At 40.4% G+C, this 19,687-nt stretch overlaps 1 protein-coding gene across 2 annotated transcripts; it reads left to right on the top strand.

Moving 5' to 3' along the window:
• The first annotated feature begins 1,826 nt into the window (after nucleotides 1-1,826).
• LOC145433421 (growth hormone secretagogue receptor type 1-like) lies at nucleotides 1,827-13,948 on the top strand. 2 transcript variants are annotated; one of them, XM_080310521.1, is made up of 8 exons: nucleotides 1,827-4,474; nucleotides 6,226-6,354; nucleotides 6,424-6,553; nucleotides 7,551-7,679; nucleotides 8,595-8,743; nucleotides 11,444-11,679; nucleotides 11,744-12,032; nucleotides 13,324-13,948. In XM_080310521.1, exons 1-7 carry the CDS (start codon nucleotides 4,425-4,427, stop codon nucleotides 12,001-12,003), a joined length of 1,083 nt encoding a protein of 360 aa, XP_080166647.1. In that variant the 5' UTR covers nucleotides 1,827-4,424; the 3' UTR covers nucleotides 12,004-12,032; nucleotides 13,324-13,948. The 2 variants fall into 2 exon arrangements, with proteins under 2 accessions (XP_080166647.1, XP_080166646.1); XM_080310520.1 differs by lacking the exon at nucleotides 13,324-13,948 and having other exon boundaries at nucleotides 1,829-4,474; nucleotides 11,744-12,504.
• Nucleotides 13,949-19,687: the final 5,739 nt, after the last annotated feature.

Genomic DNA, 19,687 nt, shown 5'->3' with positions numbered 1-19,687 from the left:
ACTGGGAAACGTGAAAGCATCAGAAGGGTGGCGCAAAGCCGAAGATGAAAGTTGAAAACATTTTTCGCGCTCGGCGCGATATGCCCCCAGCTCCGCCTTTTATATTTCACGATTCTCTCATCAACAGCCATAATCTTCCATGCCATCAAACTATCCGTTGGTATTGCTAGCGTTCTGGTTGCACTTTTCTATATTTTATGATATCATGATAAGTGGGCGCGAAATTGTTCACTATCATAAAAGGAGAACCACTGTTTTAGAGTCTTAATAGAAGAACTTTGATAGGGGTTTAAAGAGAGCTAAAATGTAACACTGTTTCCTATCGTCACAGCTAATAGATATTTTTCTAATTCACCGTCACTTTCAAATTACCTAATATCAACACATTCACTTAGCAACATTTATTAAGAATGTCATTTTGGAATAAAATTAAAGTACGCAGGAGAATATAGCTAAATTTTTTCACTCGGCCCGCCAACGTATCTATTTTTCTCATTTGGCCCGCGGAGGAAAATAATTGCCCACCCCTGCTTTAGGCTATAGTAGAACACGGTCGACGTGGATCAACTGAGGATTAGGAAACTATGGATAAACTTCAGACACTCACTGGCGGTGTAGAATGTACAGAATCGCCCGCCGCCAGTCTCGAATCCACTGGTTTCGCAACGGTGGAACAAGCCGTATTCGCTACACTCTCGCTATTGGCACGTTAGTACCCGTGGTTCGCTGCGCTTTCATAAAATGACATGTTATGAGTTATAGAAGACTGCAAAGGAACGGGTATACGCAAGCGCAAAACATTTAAGTTTCGGGCAGAATTGCGCGCAGACAGGTGTTCGCGGGTGGATAAAAACAGATGGTGTAACCATAGTGTCCTATATGGTGTCGACACAAGCAAATCTCACGGCTCAGTGAAATTGTATCACATCACAATTTCCATTTGGCTACAGGCAATTTGACGGTCATTATTGACCGGCTTGCCGAGCATTAAATTTGGTAAAATGGGTATCAATCGAAAGCTGACTCTGCACTGATTACGAAAATATAAATTTTATTCTGCTCGCGGCCCTGGAACCCCCACAATCAGCCTCGAATTTTTCATTGTTATAGAGATTGGCATCGGAACGCAACAATGCTGTTCGCTCTTTTTCTCTTGAGCTACTCTCTCGTTTCGTCAGACAGCATTGTTGCGTCCCAATGCCAATCTCCAGAACAATCAAAAATTGTGGGGGTTCCAGGGCCGCGAGCAGAATAAAATTTATATTTTCGTAATAGTGCAGAGTCAGCTTTCGATTGATACCCGTTTTACCAAATTTAATGCTCGGCAAGCCGGTCAAAAATGACTGTCAAATTGCCTGTAGCCAAATGGAAATTGTGACATGATACAATTTCACTGAGCTGTGAGATTTGCTTGTGTCGACACCATTATAGGACACTATGGTGTGACTCATGGGCCGGAGGTTGCCTACCCCAGCTCTATGACGTGCGAAAGTCAAATGAAATACGTCTAATATACGTCATGTCATTCTTTATCACGATAGATATAGGAACATGGGCTGCGCATGCATACGAGCTAATAGTAATCAAGAAACAATGCACTTGTGATGGTTGCTAAGATGTGTCACGTGTGATTCATATGGTGATACGCTCCTTGATCTTTATCAGCCTCTACCTCTATGGTGTATATCCACTTGTTTGTATACCGCAAAACCTATTTCAGATTTAGGGTAGCCGAGGCCACCCGTTGCACTCGCAAAGCGAAAATAAGTCAACAGCATATGTGATTACTTCTGGGTTCGAAGAAATATTATGTAACAAATGTATGTTTTCGGCGAGTAAAATATCAGAAGGTAGCTAGAGTCACGACGGATATGCGTAATTTTTGTGGCAAGAACTTACTTGACGCTATGATTACAATTCGTATTACTATTATTGGAAAAGGTGGTGACTATACATCACCATTTACCTGGCGTTGTGTACGATCTATAACTAGTGTCTATAAATTAACCACAAGATAATACGCAGGGCCACTGCGGACGCTAACTGTGGGGACGATAAAAAGTTCTGTCACAGTGGATCAGGAACAGCTCGATTGTCTCGATTACGTGTCATTCATATAACACGCGCCTTAGCCAAGACGCCCCATATTAAGTAAATGGGCTGTCACATCACATCGTCCAGTCAACAAAATTCATACCGTGCGCCGCGGTTAACTCTAGTACCACCCACAAGATTGCTTGAGTCGAATCCTATTGAAAGGATTTTACAGATAATCATGGTTTGCGTTGCAACAAAATCAATCCAAATATTTCTAGATTGTAGCTGCGTGCTATATAATTTAGAATTGAGTAAAATCTGGCACAGCGTCCAGATAGATACGCGTCACCCGTATTTCTATTAAGGTTACCTATAACCAACAACAAAAGTACTTCCAAGGTGCCATTGTCGAATTTTTATCATTCACCTTGACCAGACCTGGGCAAAGTGCGGCCCGCGAAAAATTGTTCGAAATTCAATGTCGCTGCGTGGACTAAAACCTTCAGCTGTATAAATTTAACCGAAAACTCGTTTACTTTCAATCCTGTCCAGTGTTCATTAATATGCCGCGATTACGCAGCCTACGTATCTCGCATGCGTATTCCAGAATCAAAATAAAGTAAATGTAGCAAATTATCCCGTAACAATTAAAGAAGTCACCAAACCTTCTTTGTTGCCATCGTCACATTACGCATTAACCGTCTGTGCTTTAAATTGTTTCGTGATACATTTCCAAATCCCTAATTCGTAAAACAAGTCGATCAGTGCCCGTAAGTGCTATGAGTCATCATCACTCATAAACGATTAACGGGCACGTCAAAAACGCCGAAAGCCAGAATTCAAAGAAAGTTTGGACCACTAAATATTCGTTTACTGGAGTCAGGGGTAAACCTGTCTTTTTAGTAGTTAGTGTCATGCCGTGTCGCCGTGTTTAAAGAATATACCTTGAGCCAGTCTTATGTCAAAAACACGAAGACATACACTCGGTCAATGGCGGGCGAAATAGAAGAACTGCGAGCTTCGCTCCACAACAAGGTTATTTCGCCAAGACAGCGACCATGACAATAAACTTTGTGGTATCCCAAATACATTATAATGTCTTGATAGAAAAACGCGGATAGGGGTTAAAGAGAGTTCAAAATGTATCATGTTTACCATTGTTTGGGAATATGACGGCAAATAAATAATATTTTTTTGATAATTATTCGTCACTTTCTCATTTCCTAATATCAAGACATCCCCAGAGCAGCATTTATTACCGACGTCTCAGCGTGATTCACTGCTTTCAACCTAGAAATAAAATTAATACGCTGGGGAGTGCAGCTAAAATTTTAGTCTCAGCCCGCCGACGTATTTTCTGCTTCTCATTTTGCCAGCAGAGAAAAATAATTGCCCACCCCTGGTCTTGATATTTAGTTCGAGTTGTTTCATATTTTGAGCAAATCCGGATATTCCAGTAATAGCGATAAAAATTAATTTCCAGTGCTACCACCGTGTTTGTAAGAGTCACTATGCACTGCTGTACCCTATAAGTTCCAAAGTTCATTAGGACAAAACACTATATTGTCATAATCCGTTGATCTCGCCTGGAGTGTCTCTTGAACTTCGGCTTAAATTCAAACATTGTCTTTACGAATGGCCGTCGTTGAGTTTGGCATTACACACTATTCTGGATAGGAGATACTGACGATCATGCGAAAGTTAGCGATCTCGTCACTTTCTAGGAAGACGCTGTTTCGCAAGGTACTTCGTGAAGTCAACTACGCCTGACTATATACCAGACATGACTCACTGAGAAGATATGATATGGAGGTGTTTTTTGGCCTAAAGGTTCACGCAATTGATTGGTACAATTATTCGAAGTCCAGTGTGATATAACACGTGCAGGCCTACTCGTACAGCGTAGCGCTAATATATCTCGACTGATATCACGCAGGTATGAAGGTAATTAATACTATAGGTTCGATAGTATATTCGCGGATTAAGCTCGTACGAAAACGCTAAAAACGCGCAGCAAAGTCGTCAGATTACCAGCTTGAGACTCATCAGTAGTCTACTTCAAATGAAATAAAGATGTTTCAAGTATAAGCCATGCAGAGCTTTTTGTGATCTAAAACTGCTTTCATCCTCATTGGGAGATGGGAGAGAAGTTGTAGGAACTTGATTGAGTTCTGGGAGATGATCCTTGATCGACCAATCAAATGTATTGCACCGTTAAAGTGAGACTGTTGCGTGACGGGCTGATGATGGAGATATAGTTTGCTGTTGAAGAAATTATCATTGGTCTAAACAGGTTGCGTACTTTTCACACTTTACCTCCCCAGAATATTGGGGCTAGAAATAAGATTACGATCACTCGAAGTCTCTCCATCGGACGAAGACACGAGATGTATGAGAATACCTCTTCATCGTCGTTTCCGAACGATGCAGGATCCAAGTATGATTTATTTTACCCAAGTCGCTTTTATTTAGTTCCTAGTATACGCAGGCTACATTATATATAGGAATGCTATGTGTGTGTACAGTACACACACACACACACACACACACACACACACACATATACGTAGTTAATACATATCGTGACTTGGTACTGGCAGTAGTTCTGTAATTAGAAGTTTGCCTTCCAAAGCTTTGAGACACCATTCTGTCATGGAGCAGAAGCTTCATCGTGTCATAAACTCGTGGGTAGGGTTGTATTTAAAAGAAAAAGCAATTTAAAACGAACATGTTTAAAACAAGGCCCTATTTTAAAACATTTTTTACGCCATGACGTCATGATATTCAAATGTGACTTCATAGTGGATTGACATTGACAATTGAAAATATAGGATAAATATATATCCTTTGACGGAATATCTGTACTATTGTTGTTGTACCGACTATTTTGAGGGTTCCAACCATCCCATATCGATATACGTCGTCTATATCCGGTGGTAATTGTCCGTAGGCTCATACAACATGTTTTTTGGAAAGTATTTACACAATTATGCCATGATTTTACAACTTGAAAAACACAATTTTTTTATAAGGCCTCTTCTTAAAACACTGTTTAAAACATGTTTTTAAACAAAGTGTTTTGAAACACCGCTTGTTTTAAATGCAACCCTACTCGTGGGTAAAGCAGAGGCGCGGCACTTCATATATTTATCAAACCCAAGCCTGGTTACGGACTTAGCAATCAAATTCAAGTCGTCATTTAGTAGTAATGGTAAAGTAGTAGCACTGGCTCAAATCCATTTAACTGCCGCATTCTAATCCGACGCTTGCCAGACATCGGCGAGCCGAATTCTATCCGAATCCGGCCGTAATTTTTGATTCCTTCTTTTACGATCTCAAATTCAAAACAATACTCACGTGTGTACTATGGCAGTTGTATTGACGCCACAGATAAAGTCACTACGAAGCCGGTGAGGGCGCTAGAAAAGTAATTTATTTTATTTTTTTACCGATCTTCTCCAGTGGCGAGATAGCGCAGTGGTATAATCCGCGGCTGCGACACCAATGGGTACGGGTTCGAGTCCGACCGAGTTGGACTTCCGAATTCCGATACCTAAGTGTTGGAGGTTTACCTAGGCCCTCCTCGCTACCTCATCCGCGTCAGCGGTGTCTTACAAAAGCCTATAGAGGTGGGCCGTGCTATAAGTCGGCAGTTACTGAAAATAATAAGAATATCGGCCTGGTGTTAATGACCATAGTAGTCGACAAACACCATGAATACCCCAAAAACAAACAAACATACTGATCTTCTGCTTGTATTGCCTGTGTACCTATATCGACATTAAGCGGATGTTGCCAAAGCTAGGATCTCAGTTACCGGCAGATGCAATATTGGGGGCAAAAGTTTCATTTTCGTTGTCATTGCCTAGTCGTTCAGTTATTGCAATACCTTACAATATATATAAGCCTATACTTGTACTTAGTAACTTAGCATAGGAATTACCCGATACTGACCAAACCATGTTGTTTGTAGTATTGATTGTCAAGTATTGATATACCAATAAATACCGTAATTTATGATATGTAATTGTCTCGGATTCGCACTAGGCGATATTCGTACTTTCACAGTCACATTCAAACGTGAGCCGAAATTAAACTCGCGTGTCTTTGTTTATGACATTGGACAGGCTACTTTACATATAGTTCCATACCACAAGACACCAAATTTATCGATGTGTATTAATTCAGACCCTACGTCCGCCCATTTAAAGATGACGTCATAATAATCTCTGGTGTCGTGATATTCTTCTTTCTTATCGTCGGCGTTGTCCTGAACACCATCACAATCTTAGTGATACAGAGTACGGCAGCTCTCAGGTTTGTAGAAGTACACCATGATATGTACACCATAGAATAGATCAAAAAAGTATGTATGATTTTTCGCAGAAATATCTTCATGTTTTTCATCACTTCTCTTTGCGTCTCCGACCTGATGTCGGCGCTTATAAGTCCGCTGTTCTGGTATCGTAGAACATTGGGATTTGACGTTTGGGTGCCACCGGAATTCTTTTGCAAGGTAAGCTGTCGGATTCCAATCAAAAACAACAAACTTGTTATAAGCGGAATGAGACGCGGGTTGACTGGAAACGAAAATCGTATATGTTCACCGGATGTCCACCATAGCATAGGGTGTCACGCAAACGTTCTTTCTTACCCATTCCACCCGGCGAAAACTAGTCCTATATTCACGTCTTGTCGACGGCCCCTCCCAACGACACAAAATCTGTCGTCTCGATAATTTTTCGCCCAAGCGGGATTATCCAACAATTGGAGGGGCCGTTCACACTTTCATTTGTGTGCCTTGGAGTCGACTTTTATAAAAAAAAATACACCAGCCAAGGCTGTGTCAACAAAAATAGTTCGTATACCATCTGTGAATGCTACATTGAAAGCTCTCGTATTCGAAATTTCATGCTGGTGACGTCATATTTTGTGATACGATTGTTGATATACGATGTTCTTCTGAATTCTCTACTAGTTGCTGACGATTACCCCTGACGAGTGTCAGCCGAAAATATTCGGGTACATTTCAATATGAATATACTATTCAATAAACATTTGTGTTTTCCACTCGTTTCCATCCATGGGAATGGGCGTGGAAACAAAACTGTGAACGAAAAGGCGACGCTGGCCTGATTTGCATCCTACAACAGAGAGCATAGTTCACGCCACCCTAGAACTTTGAGTACCCTAAGTGCAACGCTCCGGGAGCGAATGACTAAAATAGTTCATCAACATATACGTCATATCATTGTTCATCCCAAGGTTCTGGTGGTGGTTTCTAAAGAAGGCTATCCTTTTCGGTCAAGCCGAGAATTACCTCTTTGTAGCCATCGTAGTAGGAGTTGGCGTAGCGATAAATTCACAGTCCTTATCTTGACGGCAACCCTCTTCACCCCATTTTTGTGTGATACTCCTGAATCGTCCTATCGGCTACCACTGCTCTACGCTATAATGCGAATCTTGTAAATACACCTATTTCCTCCCATTTATTTACAGTGTATTCTATTCAGCTTTACTGGTCCGTCGATTTGATGACAACGTTTTCAACCGCGATGCACATCTTGAATTTTGCAATTCTGCGTCTTCTGTCGATCCGTCATTCTGTCGTCTTTCGTCGCATATCTGACAGACGCGCCAAGGTCTGTGGTTGGTAGAAGGAATATTACCTTGCCCTGGGCGTTTAGTAACAGCTACAGTAGCGCATGATGCTGGAAGGAATTGCTTACATTGCATAATATACCTATATTTTTCGGCTACTCCTAGTCGAATCGAAAGATCGGGTGTATACGTATACCTTGTTAACAATGAGTCGATTTCTCGATATGAATATATTTATCGGTTGAAATGTTATGGCAATTCCAGTACACGCGTGGTTACGATTTTAGATATATAAACAGTTCGGATTCTTTCTAGCTTGAAAATGACTCGACGGTTAGCATCATCGCTTCCAGATCTCGCCTCTAGCACAGGATTATAGATTATACTTACAAATTAGGAATTTTGAACATTTATAGGTTTGAATCGCCCTGACGCTGGGTAATGGATTAGTCACGGTCACATGACATTTGTATACAGTATACATTCACGTCACCATGTACGATACCAAGTCATCTAACGTCATTTGAGGTCATGACGCAAGGTGATAGCCGCGATCATTCTCGATTACTTCTGTAACGGTGATTAGTTTTTCGTATATTATTTAACATAACTGAGATGATAATTCAGACAATTACATTTGGTGAATGAAGTACAGTTACCTGGGTTAGACTTGATATTCTCTTAATCTGACATCATGCTGTATATTAGGCCTGTAGATCCCAAATTATTAAGCACATACCTAGTACAAACGCAACGCAAGTCGACTTTGTTGGAAAGTATAGCGAAATAAATTCCTATTTTCACCACAAATTGAAGTATGAGGTATGTTTAGCAGAAATCCGGTCAGAATCACGACAGCAATATGTCCGAAGGTGGCAAATCTTCACACACAATCCATTATTCGGATTGCAGATGTCTGGAAACCTGTAATTTGTACTGGAGTTTGATGTTCGTAGGCATGGATCGGCATTACATGGTTGGTGGCGTTCCTATGTGGGTTTCTGCCGATGGCCATATTTACAGGAGCTGATCCTGGCGTACCAAGGAATAGAACCAGTGGGGAAACGAATGCGAAGTGGCCTGCGTGCACTGTACTGTTAGACCAGTGAGTAAATCGTAGAGTTTTTTTTTTGTTGACGCGATCACATCGAAACATTGTATTGCGACGGGAAGGTATTGAAATGGCTTGGTGAAGTCAACTATAGATACTGCATCGGCGTGCAACAAATGTATATACAGTTTTTAGAGAGGCATACATTGCAGATATTCAAGGATACGAAAATATCATCGAAGTGTCCATTCTGCACGTGTCATTTACACTGCAGTCAAACTGATACTGGAAATTCAAAATTCATAGTTCCCTCGCGCCATTCGTATCCTGATGGGTGAATGAAAAGCTGCAAAATCTCAGATATAGACATACACAGAGTTGGTCAAAGTAGTCATTTTTAGTACTCAAGAACGGTGGCATGTGTCACTTTGGCATGTGGTTTCTCACCCCAAAAACTTGACCTAAACCTCCGCCCTTACCCCGAAATCAACATGTATATATATATTCTAACCCAAAACCTAACCCTGACCAATCCTTAATCTATACCAGGGGTCACCAACCATTTTGCAACCAAGGGCTACTTTTGGGTACTGATTGAAGCGACGGGCTACCATTTACTCCCGCCGTTTATCCGTGTCAGACACAATTTCAGCTTTGATATTCATAGCATTGGGCAGGTATCGCATAGCGGTAAGACTTCTAAGAGATTATTTTAAATAAAAACATCTCATTTCAACCAGCTAGCCAGTAAGGCTTTTCAAGAAATCACGAATTACTTCGCACCGTGTTTATATAAATTAAATAACAACTGTAAGCTCAGATTTTAAAATAAATCTCGTCACACGTTATACTGGACATCGTGTTATCTGTTTTTAAACCAGTCAGTGGGAGGCCTGGCATTGCATGCTATCAACTAGTGCGCTGTACTCTGGTATGTAACTTACACTGCAACTCTGAGTGAGTGTTCCAGATGTGCATTAGTGAGGCGTGTTCTGTGTTCGTTATTTGATGAATGTCGTGTCCGCAAAGGCTGATTCACAACGATAAGTTGAACCAAACACGCTTGAAACCATCATTCACCATTGTACTTTTCCGTGTCAACAAGGCACCAAAAGTTTGCTGCAGCCTTGTGGGCTTTGAGGTGGAGGTGATTTTGCAGTAGTAGGCTACAATTTCAAACTCCAACTGTTCATCATCCAGACATGACATTTTTCATTATACCTGACAGCAGCATCGATGAAAGAAAGTTAGAAACATGGTACTATAAATTGCGTTGAGTGTAAGAGAGACAAGCTGTGTCAAAATATGCAATACACATTAGTCATACTGCATCTTCTAGTCGTCACCGCCATTTGCTACCGGACAGTAATGTTGTTTACTACTTTGGCATTGTCCGGGACATCGAGCTACCATAACGGAACCCCCCGCCCTTTCAAGAAGACTGTGGATGGCATGCCGTCATATCGCCTGTATGGGCAGTACGCAGTAGTGCTATTCTACGTCTTCGATATCTTGTTATTCTACTGCATGTTGGTATATTACTAATTGTAATTGGGGATATTTGCTATCATCATTTTAAGTGTTTATGCATATGTATTGTCATTTCTAAGTCACATGTTATAGTGTGATTTAAACAACAATAGCTAAATCACTCAATTTATCTATTTAAAAGTTCACTGGTGATAATCTGATGAATATTGGCAAATGCTGCTATTCGATCTATTTTTAGAACAGGCTTGCGGGCACCACATTTGGTCCTCGCGGGCTACCTGGTGCCCGCGGGCACCAGGTTGGTGACCCCTGATCTATACCATACCCGACTTTAACCTCTAATCTTACTCACATGCTAACGTGTCGCATGCCCAAATGTCGAATGCTGAAGTGTCACATGCAAATGTCCACTGACCCTCAAGAGCAAGTAGAAGTAATGCCAGAAATTCATGACAAGAAGAATCATCGAATATCAAGGCATGGAAAGACCACTTAAATTATTTATTTCGAGAAATAATCAAGTTAAGAGTTTGAACAAGTAAATCGGATCGAGGCGTCGCTGATCATTTTTAATCAGTAGCGGGCTCCAGTTTTCGAAATGTTCGAAATTACAATCTGTTGAAGCTGGGTCACATTCGCGTAAAATCGTACGCGCGTACGATTCTCACTCTCTCACTAAATTGGCCAAAACGAGAGATTACGTCATCGCTGAACGAAAAGTGAGAATAAATGTTCCTCTGTTCCGCATGTAGTCGCTGCCGAGCGTCAGCCGAGCCTCTTGCGGCCTTCATAGTTCATACAGGGTCTGCATCGCCCAGTTGTCATTGCGATTTCAGTCATGAATGTGATGCAATGCAACTCCATTTAACTATTACTATGTAATTGAGATAATCTGCAACGCAACAGTATGTAGTTTGGCTTCAAAAAAGTTCAAGTAGACACGTAAGTAGTGTGGAAACGCAAGTACTTGAATAAGCAGTGAACTTAGACAAAATTCACTTCAGTACTTAGAAAACTAGAAGTATACTAATTACCACTCCTGACAAAAACTACTTTCCTCTTGACTAAGTAAAAAAGCGGACAGTTGTTTTTCTCTAGAAACCATCAACTGAAAATGGACGTACAGTCTATCGACTCCAACCTAACAACATAATTACTTGAGTCAGTGGTCTATTTTCAGGAAGCTGAAGTCCTTCGTTACAGACCACCTCTATACATCAAATAATCCGCATCGCTATTGACTTCGGTTCTTTCACGTGACAGAGTCGAGCACTACAAAAAGTATTCGATGTCAAGCTACATTCTCTTCATCCTGCTGCCCATGTTGATGGTCGCTATCGTGTCTCTCTTCATCTGCCGGTCGGTGCACAAACACACCGTGTCGTCACGTGGGATTAACGACACCGCAATGAACAAAAGGGTGCAAAAAGAGAAGCAGGCCGTATTACAGCTGGCACTTATCGTCGTGTCCTTCCTGTTCGGGTATCTTCCTTTCGTCAGTAAGTCCTTCTTTCTAATCTAGTGCGATTTCTTGCCGATTGTACTTCCTATGTTGTATTTCAGCATACGAGCTATGGTCTTTATCCGCGAGCGATCCCGTGGCGGACTACTGGTTCGGATTGCTTCAATACTTTTGCCTGCGCTTGTCGGAGTGTATGAACCCGATTTTTTACAACATCAGCTCGCCGAAAATGCGCAGCCACACGAGGCGTTATCTCCGTCGTCTCTTCAGTTCTTGCAGCCTTGGTGACGATCGCACGAAGCAGGTTACTTCAGAGACGGGGAGCTCGGATGTGCTACGCGTTACTGTGACTGGAATTTAAGCCACACGTGGAAACCAACTCCAATATATGTTAGTGAATGGTATAGATCAATTTCATATATCAAATTGGAGAAATTTTTTGTTGAATGTGTGGTCAGAGAAACCAGTGCGCGCGATATGGGTGCGGCTGGATTTAAGTCCCAAATTCAAAACCTTCGAAAGCTAAATCGTTCTTATCTTAGTCTATTCAGGAAATTGTTGGCAGAGAGATGCCTTGCCTTGTGCTTTTTTTTTTAATGTGAAAATATATTTGATCCAATGTAAGTAGGCTACCCCAGAAATCAAACAACGTTCAAGACGACACAGAAGCATCACGCGGCATGGTAGGATGATTTTATGCCACTCTCGATGATTGAAGTATACATGGTATATGTAGGTAGACCAATCAGTAAATTGCTTGCTTTATATTAACTCGCCGATGCTGTGGAAGACATGTCTATCTACTTTCTCCTTGGCTCATTTTTATTAATTATACGATAATTTGTTTGATGTTGTTATTTCGTGACCGCTCGTCTGGATTTTCGCTAGATATCAGAATCGCTCAGATGTATCAGACCAAACTAAAACAAGAATTTATTTCGTGAGACGAACACCATTCGAAATTAGCATTTCTTCAGAGGCACATCATTTTCATATGCGCGTACCATTTGTAGGCCTACTGTGGGACTGAGATTGCAAGGACAGGACCACTCGGCTCCGGTCATTCAGGTGCCTATGGACAATTCGACAATGGACAATTGGACAATGGACATATAGCGTGTTCGACGAACACGCGGTGGTCATTTTGGAAGTATACACCTAGCCACACTCCGACCTAAACTTCATACCTCTTAATGTGCCGGGGCGCGGTAATGGTCGGCGCCAAAACGAACCCTGAGCCACGCATGGCAAGGGCCTCAGAAGATATCAGGAATATGCCATTCTCTCATAATTGCGAATACATTGGGAGTCATTTCTATAAATTATGGAATTTTTTTGTTGGGTATGGTAGCCCCATAAAAATCGAGAAATCAAGTGGCACAAAACGCGCGAGGCGCGACGAAAATCTTCATGTTGAATGAATATCCCAAATAGTATTTATTTTTGTTTATTTACGAATTATTTTCCGGTCTACTTCGAGCTTCAATTTGGGACGCTGCATTTTTGGCCCTGCTGGTGATATACTCATATAATGGGATGCGATGTGGTGGGAACTTCTGCGGTGTCCTCTGTCTATCTAATTCTGATAAAGGACTCGACTCGATGACTTACAATTTCTTGTACGTCATCATAATTAGTTATTGTTTTCGTCATTTATGGATACCACAATATTTCGATACAGAGAATAGATGGAACGCTTCGAAACGACTTGGATTAGTATATTCAATCAAAACCCCACCTAGGTCTACAGATATTAATAAAAGAACATGGAAATTACAGGCAGTTTCAAGGCTTCCGCTTTTATGCTGCAACGTGCCGTTACCGATTGCTGTCATCGCATATCTCCAATTCTGCACTCATGAATCGCCTAATCGTGTTGGCAGAAGGAAAGACGTGTAATGTAGAACCACTGCATAGTCGATGTACTATATAAGCATAGCATGCTGCACCAAATTTCCCACTAATTTACCGTGTAGGTATATGATATAAATAGAATCCCGCTAATAAAATTACGTTGATGACAACTACATGAATTGGTTTCATGAAAACACTGCGATGTGGATGACCTCTAGCCTATATACGTCTTACTGATAAATCATATCGGGTGCTTTGCATCGCAAGAACATTGTTGGTAGGGATGGTGTGAACGTGAGGTTCACATTCGCGTTCGGTGTCTGAACCTCAGACATTTGGAGGTTCGCGTTCACAAGCGAACCTTGGTAGGTTCAACATTGTGTACCTTGTCCATGTATGACAATATTTTACACCATTATAAATTCTTTCCGATTAAACTTCGTACCACTCAGCATTCCGTTTGTGGATATTTAGTGACTATCTGCTGTGAGGTTGGCCTTCAATAAAAATCGCAATCAATTATTGACATCAACGAAACTGATTGAAAGAATGTGTCGAATGTAAAAATATAGCAGGCTTGCGGGATCTATCTTGATTTGATATGTTTATTTTATCATAAAAAAATTCGCCCGATTGAGGTGTTGGCTACTGTACAAACTTAATTTTGAGGTAATATCTGTAGCAAGTGTAGAAACCGGTATTTCACTCTTATCAATAACAATGTAGCAATAGTCTAACCCTTAACGCCTTGTCCGGTATATAGCCTTGGCCGCTAAGGCTTAAGTATACATTCCCTTGCAAGTCATCGTCGATATTGTTGGCAAGTGACGTAAAATATAATAATTTAGTGGAATTGTTAAAGAATTTGATTGTTCCAATTCATACATATGATGATGCTTAAAACTTTTACTTCAGATGTATTTCAGCGATCATAAACCGATTTTCCCGAATGATGTCACATTCAATTATCGTACAAGAAAAAATGCGGATCGGAGTATGTTCTAGAAATTGAATATTGAGTTCGACGAAAGTACTAATATCAACGATATTCAACTTTGAAAGCTCGGCCATTAGGTGCACGATATTATTATTATTATTATGAATACACTTTTACAGTGGCGCGTATCGCCTGTTTTAGGCCTTGTGCGCCACGACAGTACATTTTTAAAGTCCAGCGTCTTTGCTTTTTCGTAATGAGGACGACTTTTCACTTCCACGCTCACTCCCACTCTTCATTCCCTCTCGGTTTCGTGCGTCCACTTTACAGATCTTTGCTGCCGACTTTCGAGCTCGGCTCACTCTTCTTCTGGGCCTTTTCAAGACGCTGCGTTAACAGCGAGGTCGGCGATGAGGAGCCCAGATAAACCTCCGACACATAGAAGTTGGTCCGAACCGGGATTCGAACCACTACCAGTGGAGTCGTGAGGTGCACGATATAGTATTATGGCGTGAAATATATAAATAATAACAAAGGAATTTAACGGAGTAGGATAGGGTGTGATCGACATGACTCTGGGTATAGGGATGTACTGATCCGACCCCGCCGTGCATTCACATATTATATTAGTTATAAATTGGATTGCAAATGGTTGGGATTAATAAATTCAGCTCAGCGTAATAAAGACAGTGAAAATTCGGGGTGTGTTATCCCGTAGATAAGAAACAAGGTGTCGGAATGTCGATTCATGCTTGCTTCCAAATGAATTTCACGTAATACACCACGCTTGTCTGGCGCATATTGGGTTGAGATAATAAAGTTCGTTGATCTGCGAGAATGTTAATCGTCTGATTAAAAAACTGTTGATCAGAGTGCAGAAAATCGGACAAGGTTACGCGAGATTATTACCCAAAGTGTCCAGAGTTGTCAATCCAGTGGTGAGTGCGTTGTCAGATGTCAGGTTGTCGAATTAAACGGCTGGCTGCTGATAAAAGATACTGATATCGTAAAAGGTAGAATTATCATCATCATAGCTAAATGAAAGTCGTGTGCTATTAGTACGGTACAGCGATGCAACGGATTAAAATATATATATATATAAGATAGATAAGATATAGATAAGATATACTGCGTGGTGCGTGCATAATTCGTTGATTATCCGATTGTCTTTTGGGAAGCCATTACCTATATATGAGACAATCGTCGCGGACATTATCGGAAATATTTATGCGTATAAATTTTACGCAGTGTACACTTTGTCCGGGTTTGCTAAATCATGGGATTAAAAATGAAACTCGATCCACTATGTGCGCCACGATTACCCGGTTTCCTCAAACCTGATGAACCAGATGATCTACTCTTTAATCCATCTAAAATTTACGATTTACGCCCTTGGTGCCCCAATTCAGTTTTCTTAAAGGCTAGCTTCATTGCGTCATGGCATTTCGACTTCTTTCGATAGCTTCCTAACTTAGTATCGAGAGGGGAAAATTATGGAATTTATTTGTTACAAAGCTAATTTACTGAAAATAAATCGTTTTACAAAAGCGCGAACAATTTTGCTCCTGGCAGTCGCGGATATTACTCGAGATCATAAGTTTTGTTTCGTGAATGATGACGTGTCAATGACTTTGGAAATTTACGTGATCCAAACCGTGTGTGATAACGGAATGAAGGCTTTATGTTAATTTAAGGCATGTTTCTGCCAACGAAATTGATTAACAAAATATGGTTAACATGTCGATTCTCGTTAGCACGCGTCCACTGATTTCGGTTGACAGTGATGGTGGAAGTGTGCAGAGTTCGTTCGGTATTTCTGTAGTAAGAACTAATGCGATTCCGGTGTTGGGTTATTTGAATGTTTAGATACGCCGGACAATAATAATGATATAGAGGTGATGATGTGTCCATCCTAGACACTGTCCGAATAAGATGTATTCCATGCAATAAGTTATTATATGCTATCACAGCAGTTTGAAGAATTTTTATTCAGTTTTAGCGAGTTGTGTTTTTTCTTAGTTCGCTTCTGAATTTTGTTATTTCATCCCAGTTGGGACTCCTATACGCGATTCATGAAAAGCAATCGGTAGCGAGGATATATGGGAATATGCGGCGTCGAAAGAGATGAACGATTATTACCTCATTGTAATATATTATTTATGTTGTATTTTGTATAACCTACTCTTAAACTCCTCTCTGGGCCCCTGTATAACTCATTCTCATTCAAAATGGAACTTGCAAATAATGTATCGAATCAAAGTGTCAGTCTGCACGTAGCTATGAATAATTCATCACGAAGACATCGGCGTAATCCGCATGAAATCGTATTTATTGTCGTTAATCCCGGTATGGTTTCATGTGCTTCATTCGCTTTTATGGATTGCCTGTTTCGTACAATTGGACGCATTTGATACCTCCTAGAATCTGGATAGCGCTATTAAATATACGTGCTTATAAGTGTTGAAACTGTAACTGATTTTCAGAACACTATTACGACGGTAAGAACTATGGCAGTGGTTCTCAGCCTTTATATCCTCGCGGACCGGTAAAATTTCAAAATAAATGTTGCGGATCGCTGAATTTTCAGGAATAAAAATTAACACTAAATTTGTGTACGAAAAATCTTTGCGACTCAAATGTAACAGGAAACTTAGTTCAATGATGTTTGTCATTTAATGATGTATGCCAATAGCCTACTGATGCAGACATATTGCTGTTTAGATATGTTTTGTTGACATTTTGGAAACAAATTGTTTGAAAAAAAATCCATTTCTCCTGTGATAAACCGCTATTTCATTTAATCTTCAAAATGAGCTGCTAGCTAGAAATGACTAGACTGAACGTAATATGTTCATTAAAGATATGTTGCGATCATATCCAAAGGTGTCGTCAGACGCGTTACGCGTTGTTACTACATTCGCCACAACCTATCTTTGTGGAAAGGCATTTAGGTACTCTGTCACATCACAGCGACGGCGCGGATTCTATTAACAACTCGACCGCATATATCAAGAAATGCAGCTACATAATTTACTTTGAAATACTGAAAGTCTTCCTATAATTTCTACATGAATAATATGTTTTAAAACGTGAGTCATTTTGTTGCTGTTTATCAGCAGCCTACAGTTAATATTTACACAAGACAGGTGACGCTTGCACTAAAATTGAGCAAAATTTGAAGTAAACCTGTGTGTGGGGAGAGGGTCCAAAGGGGGTCCGGGAAGACAAAAAGCTTGAGAACCACTGCTAACTAAAGTGTTCAAAGAAGATGACACTTGGTCGAGTGAAGTAAATCTTCACATTTCTGTGCTTTATCGGATTGCTCCTGCGAGAAGCGAAGAGTATTACAAAATCGACGAAAGTAAATAATCGACAAAGCTATCGAAAAAGAACAATTGCCGTTACAGAACGTATTGGACGCATCGCGTGGTGTCAGAACATTATTTTCTCACTCAATGCCCCATTTTTATGTTATTTAAAATGATCCAAATGAAAAGATGTCGATGAAGATTTTATTAAAGTTCTGACGCTGGAATGTACGACACTTGGAGAAATAATATGGAAATGCAGGTCTTAATTATAAATATCCGGTGAGCTATATTTGGTGCAGTTAATGACAATATGACCTTCGGTCGTGGTTAATTACAGGTCATGGTAAAGCGGTCACATATTTTGGAAGAGTAAGCTATATATTATCGAGATCGTAAGCGCAAAAACATGATTAAATTATTGAATCAGAATATTCTTTTGAGCATCAGTGGCGGCCATTATTATTCATTACCTTCGTTCGTTTTGTTCTAATTCGTTCATAGTAGCCTGTAGCATGGAAGCGGCATGATGAAGAGCTGTGTTATTTGGTAGCCTGGGTATTGGACTAAATCCAAGCATATTTAAAAGCGTTGACGAAAGATTTTGCAATAAAAAAAAGCAGCCGCAGCAAAGATGTCTAGTAAAAGTACTGAGGGATATATATTATACATTTTTACATAGGCATGGTTAGGGTTACATTTTAAAAATACGGTGTTTTCAAAACATTTTGTTTAAAAAGTGTTTTAAGCAGTGTTTTAACAAATGCCTTTTATAAAAAATGAAAAAAATCATACGTTGTCTGTTATGCCATAATTGCTGTGTAAATACTTCTGAAAAAAACATGTAGTATGATCATACAGACGATTTACACCCAATATAGTCGACGCATATACGATGTGGGGTGGCTGGAACCAACGAAATCTTCGTCGGTTCAACAGTTATAGCATGTAGATATAGATCATTGGTACGGAATAGGTGTTCTGATGATGAATACCGCCGACCGTAGAAATGCTGCATAACGATGTAGTCGTGGTTAAAGATATTTTTGGTCTGTTTATGACAGTGGTCGGAAGTCCTTTTCGTCGAAGGGGCCATATTCACCCTATATTTTCAATTGTCAATGACAAACCACTGTGACGTCAAAGTTGAATATTTGTGACGTCATGACTAAAAAGAAACAATAAAAACATGTTCTGAACAAGGGCCATGGTTTAAATATGTTTGTTTTAAATGCAACCCGAGACATGGAAGTTATCGCGGATTCACCGTGTATGTGCATTGTGCATCCGGTTGGCAATTTATATCTAGATATGGTTGCAGCGTTCATTTTCGAAAATGAGATTTGCGTTCGGGATGGATTGCAAACTTCGAAACTTTCATTTTAAATTTTTGCAAGACTATTTTTCGCTTGTTATTTTAATGGCGACTAGACTGGTGGGCCGATATGTTGACGAACATCTTGCTACATATGAATGCAATTAATCATAAATTACTTAGTTCGTAGGACAATCATCGCTTGATCGGAGGATTAAAAATACGCAAAGTGTGCTCCTATTGACAAGGTATCCTTCGCGTCAAGGGCGAGAAACAATAATTGAAACTGATTGATTGCCGGGATGTAACTGGGAATTAGTGGTCGGGGTGAATGCCATTGTCAACCACAGGCTTGCCGAAGCGTGTGGAAATTATTAGAGAAAAACAACGCCTCGTATATTAACGAAAGCCAATGGATGTGGCCATAATACACTGTATGTAACCCTCTATACTCGCGAATAAGCCTTGGGCGCAGTCGGACGTGAGTGGAAATATTAAGGATCAAGTTAATGAGGGATTTATAAGGCAAGTTAAATAAACTGCGACTGATCATATTTTACCGAAGAAGTCATCACTTCTAGCACAACAGTTCGGCGAATGGCACGAGAATTTCTCACCACCAACATATCGG

This window comes from Botryllus schlosseri, chromosome 2, assembly GCF_051294905.1.
Source record: "Botryllus schlosseri isolate E-star chromosome 2, Bs_hap1, whole genome shotgun sequence".
In the NCBI taxonomy this organism is placed as follows: domain Eukaryota; kingdom Metazoa; phylum Chordata; class Ascidiacea; order Stolidobranchia; family Styelidae; genus Botryllus; species Botryllus schlosseri.
This window is presented reverse-complemented; position numbering and strand designations above follow the sequence as displayed.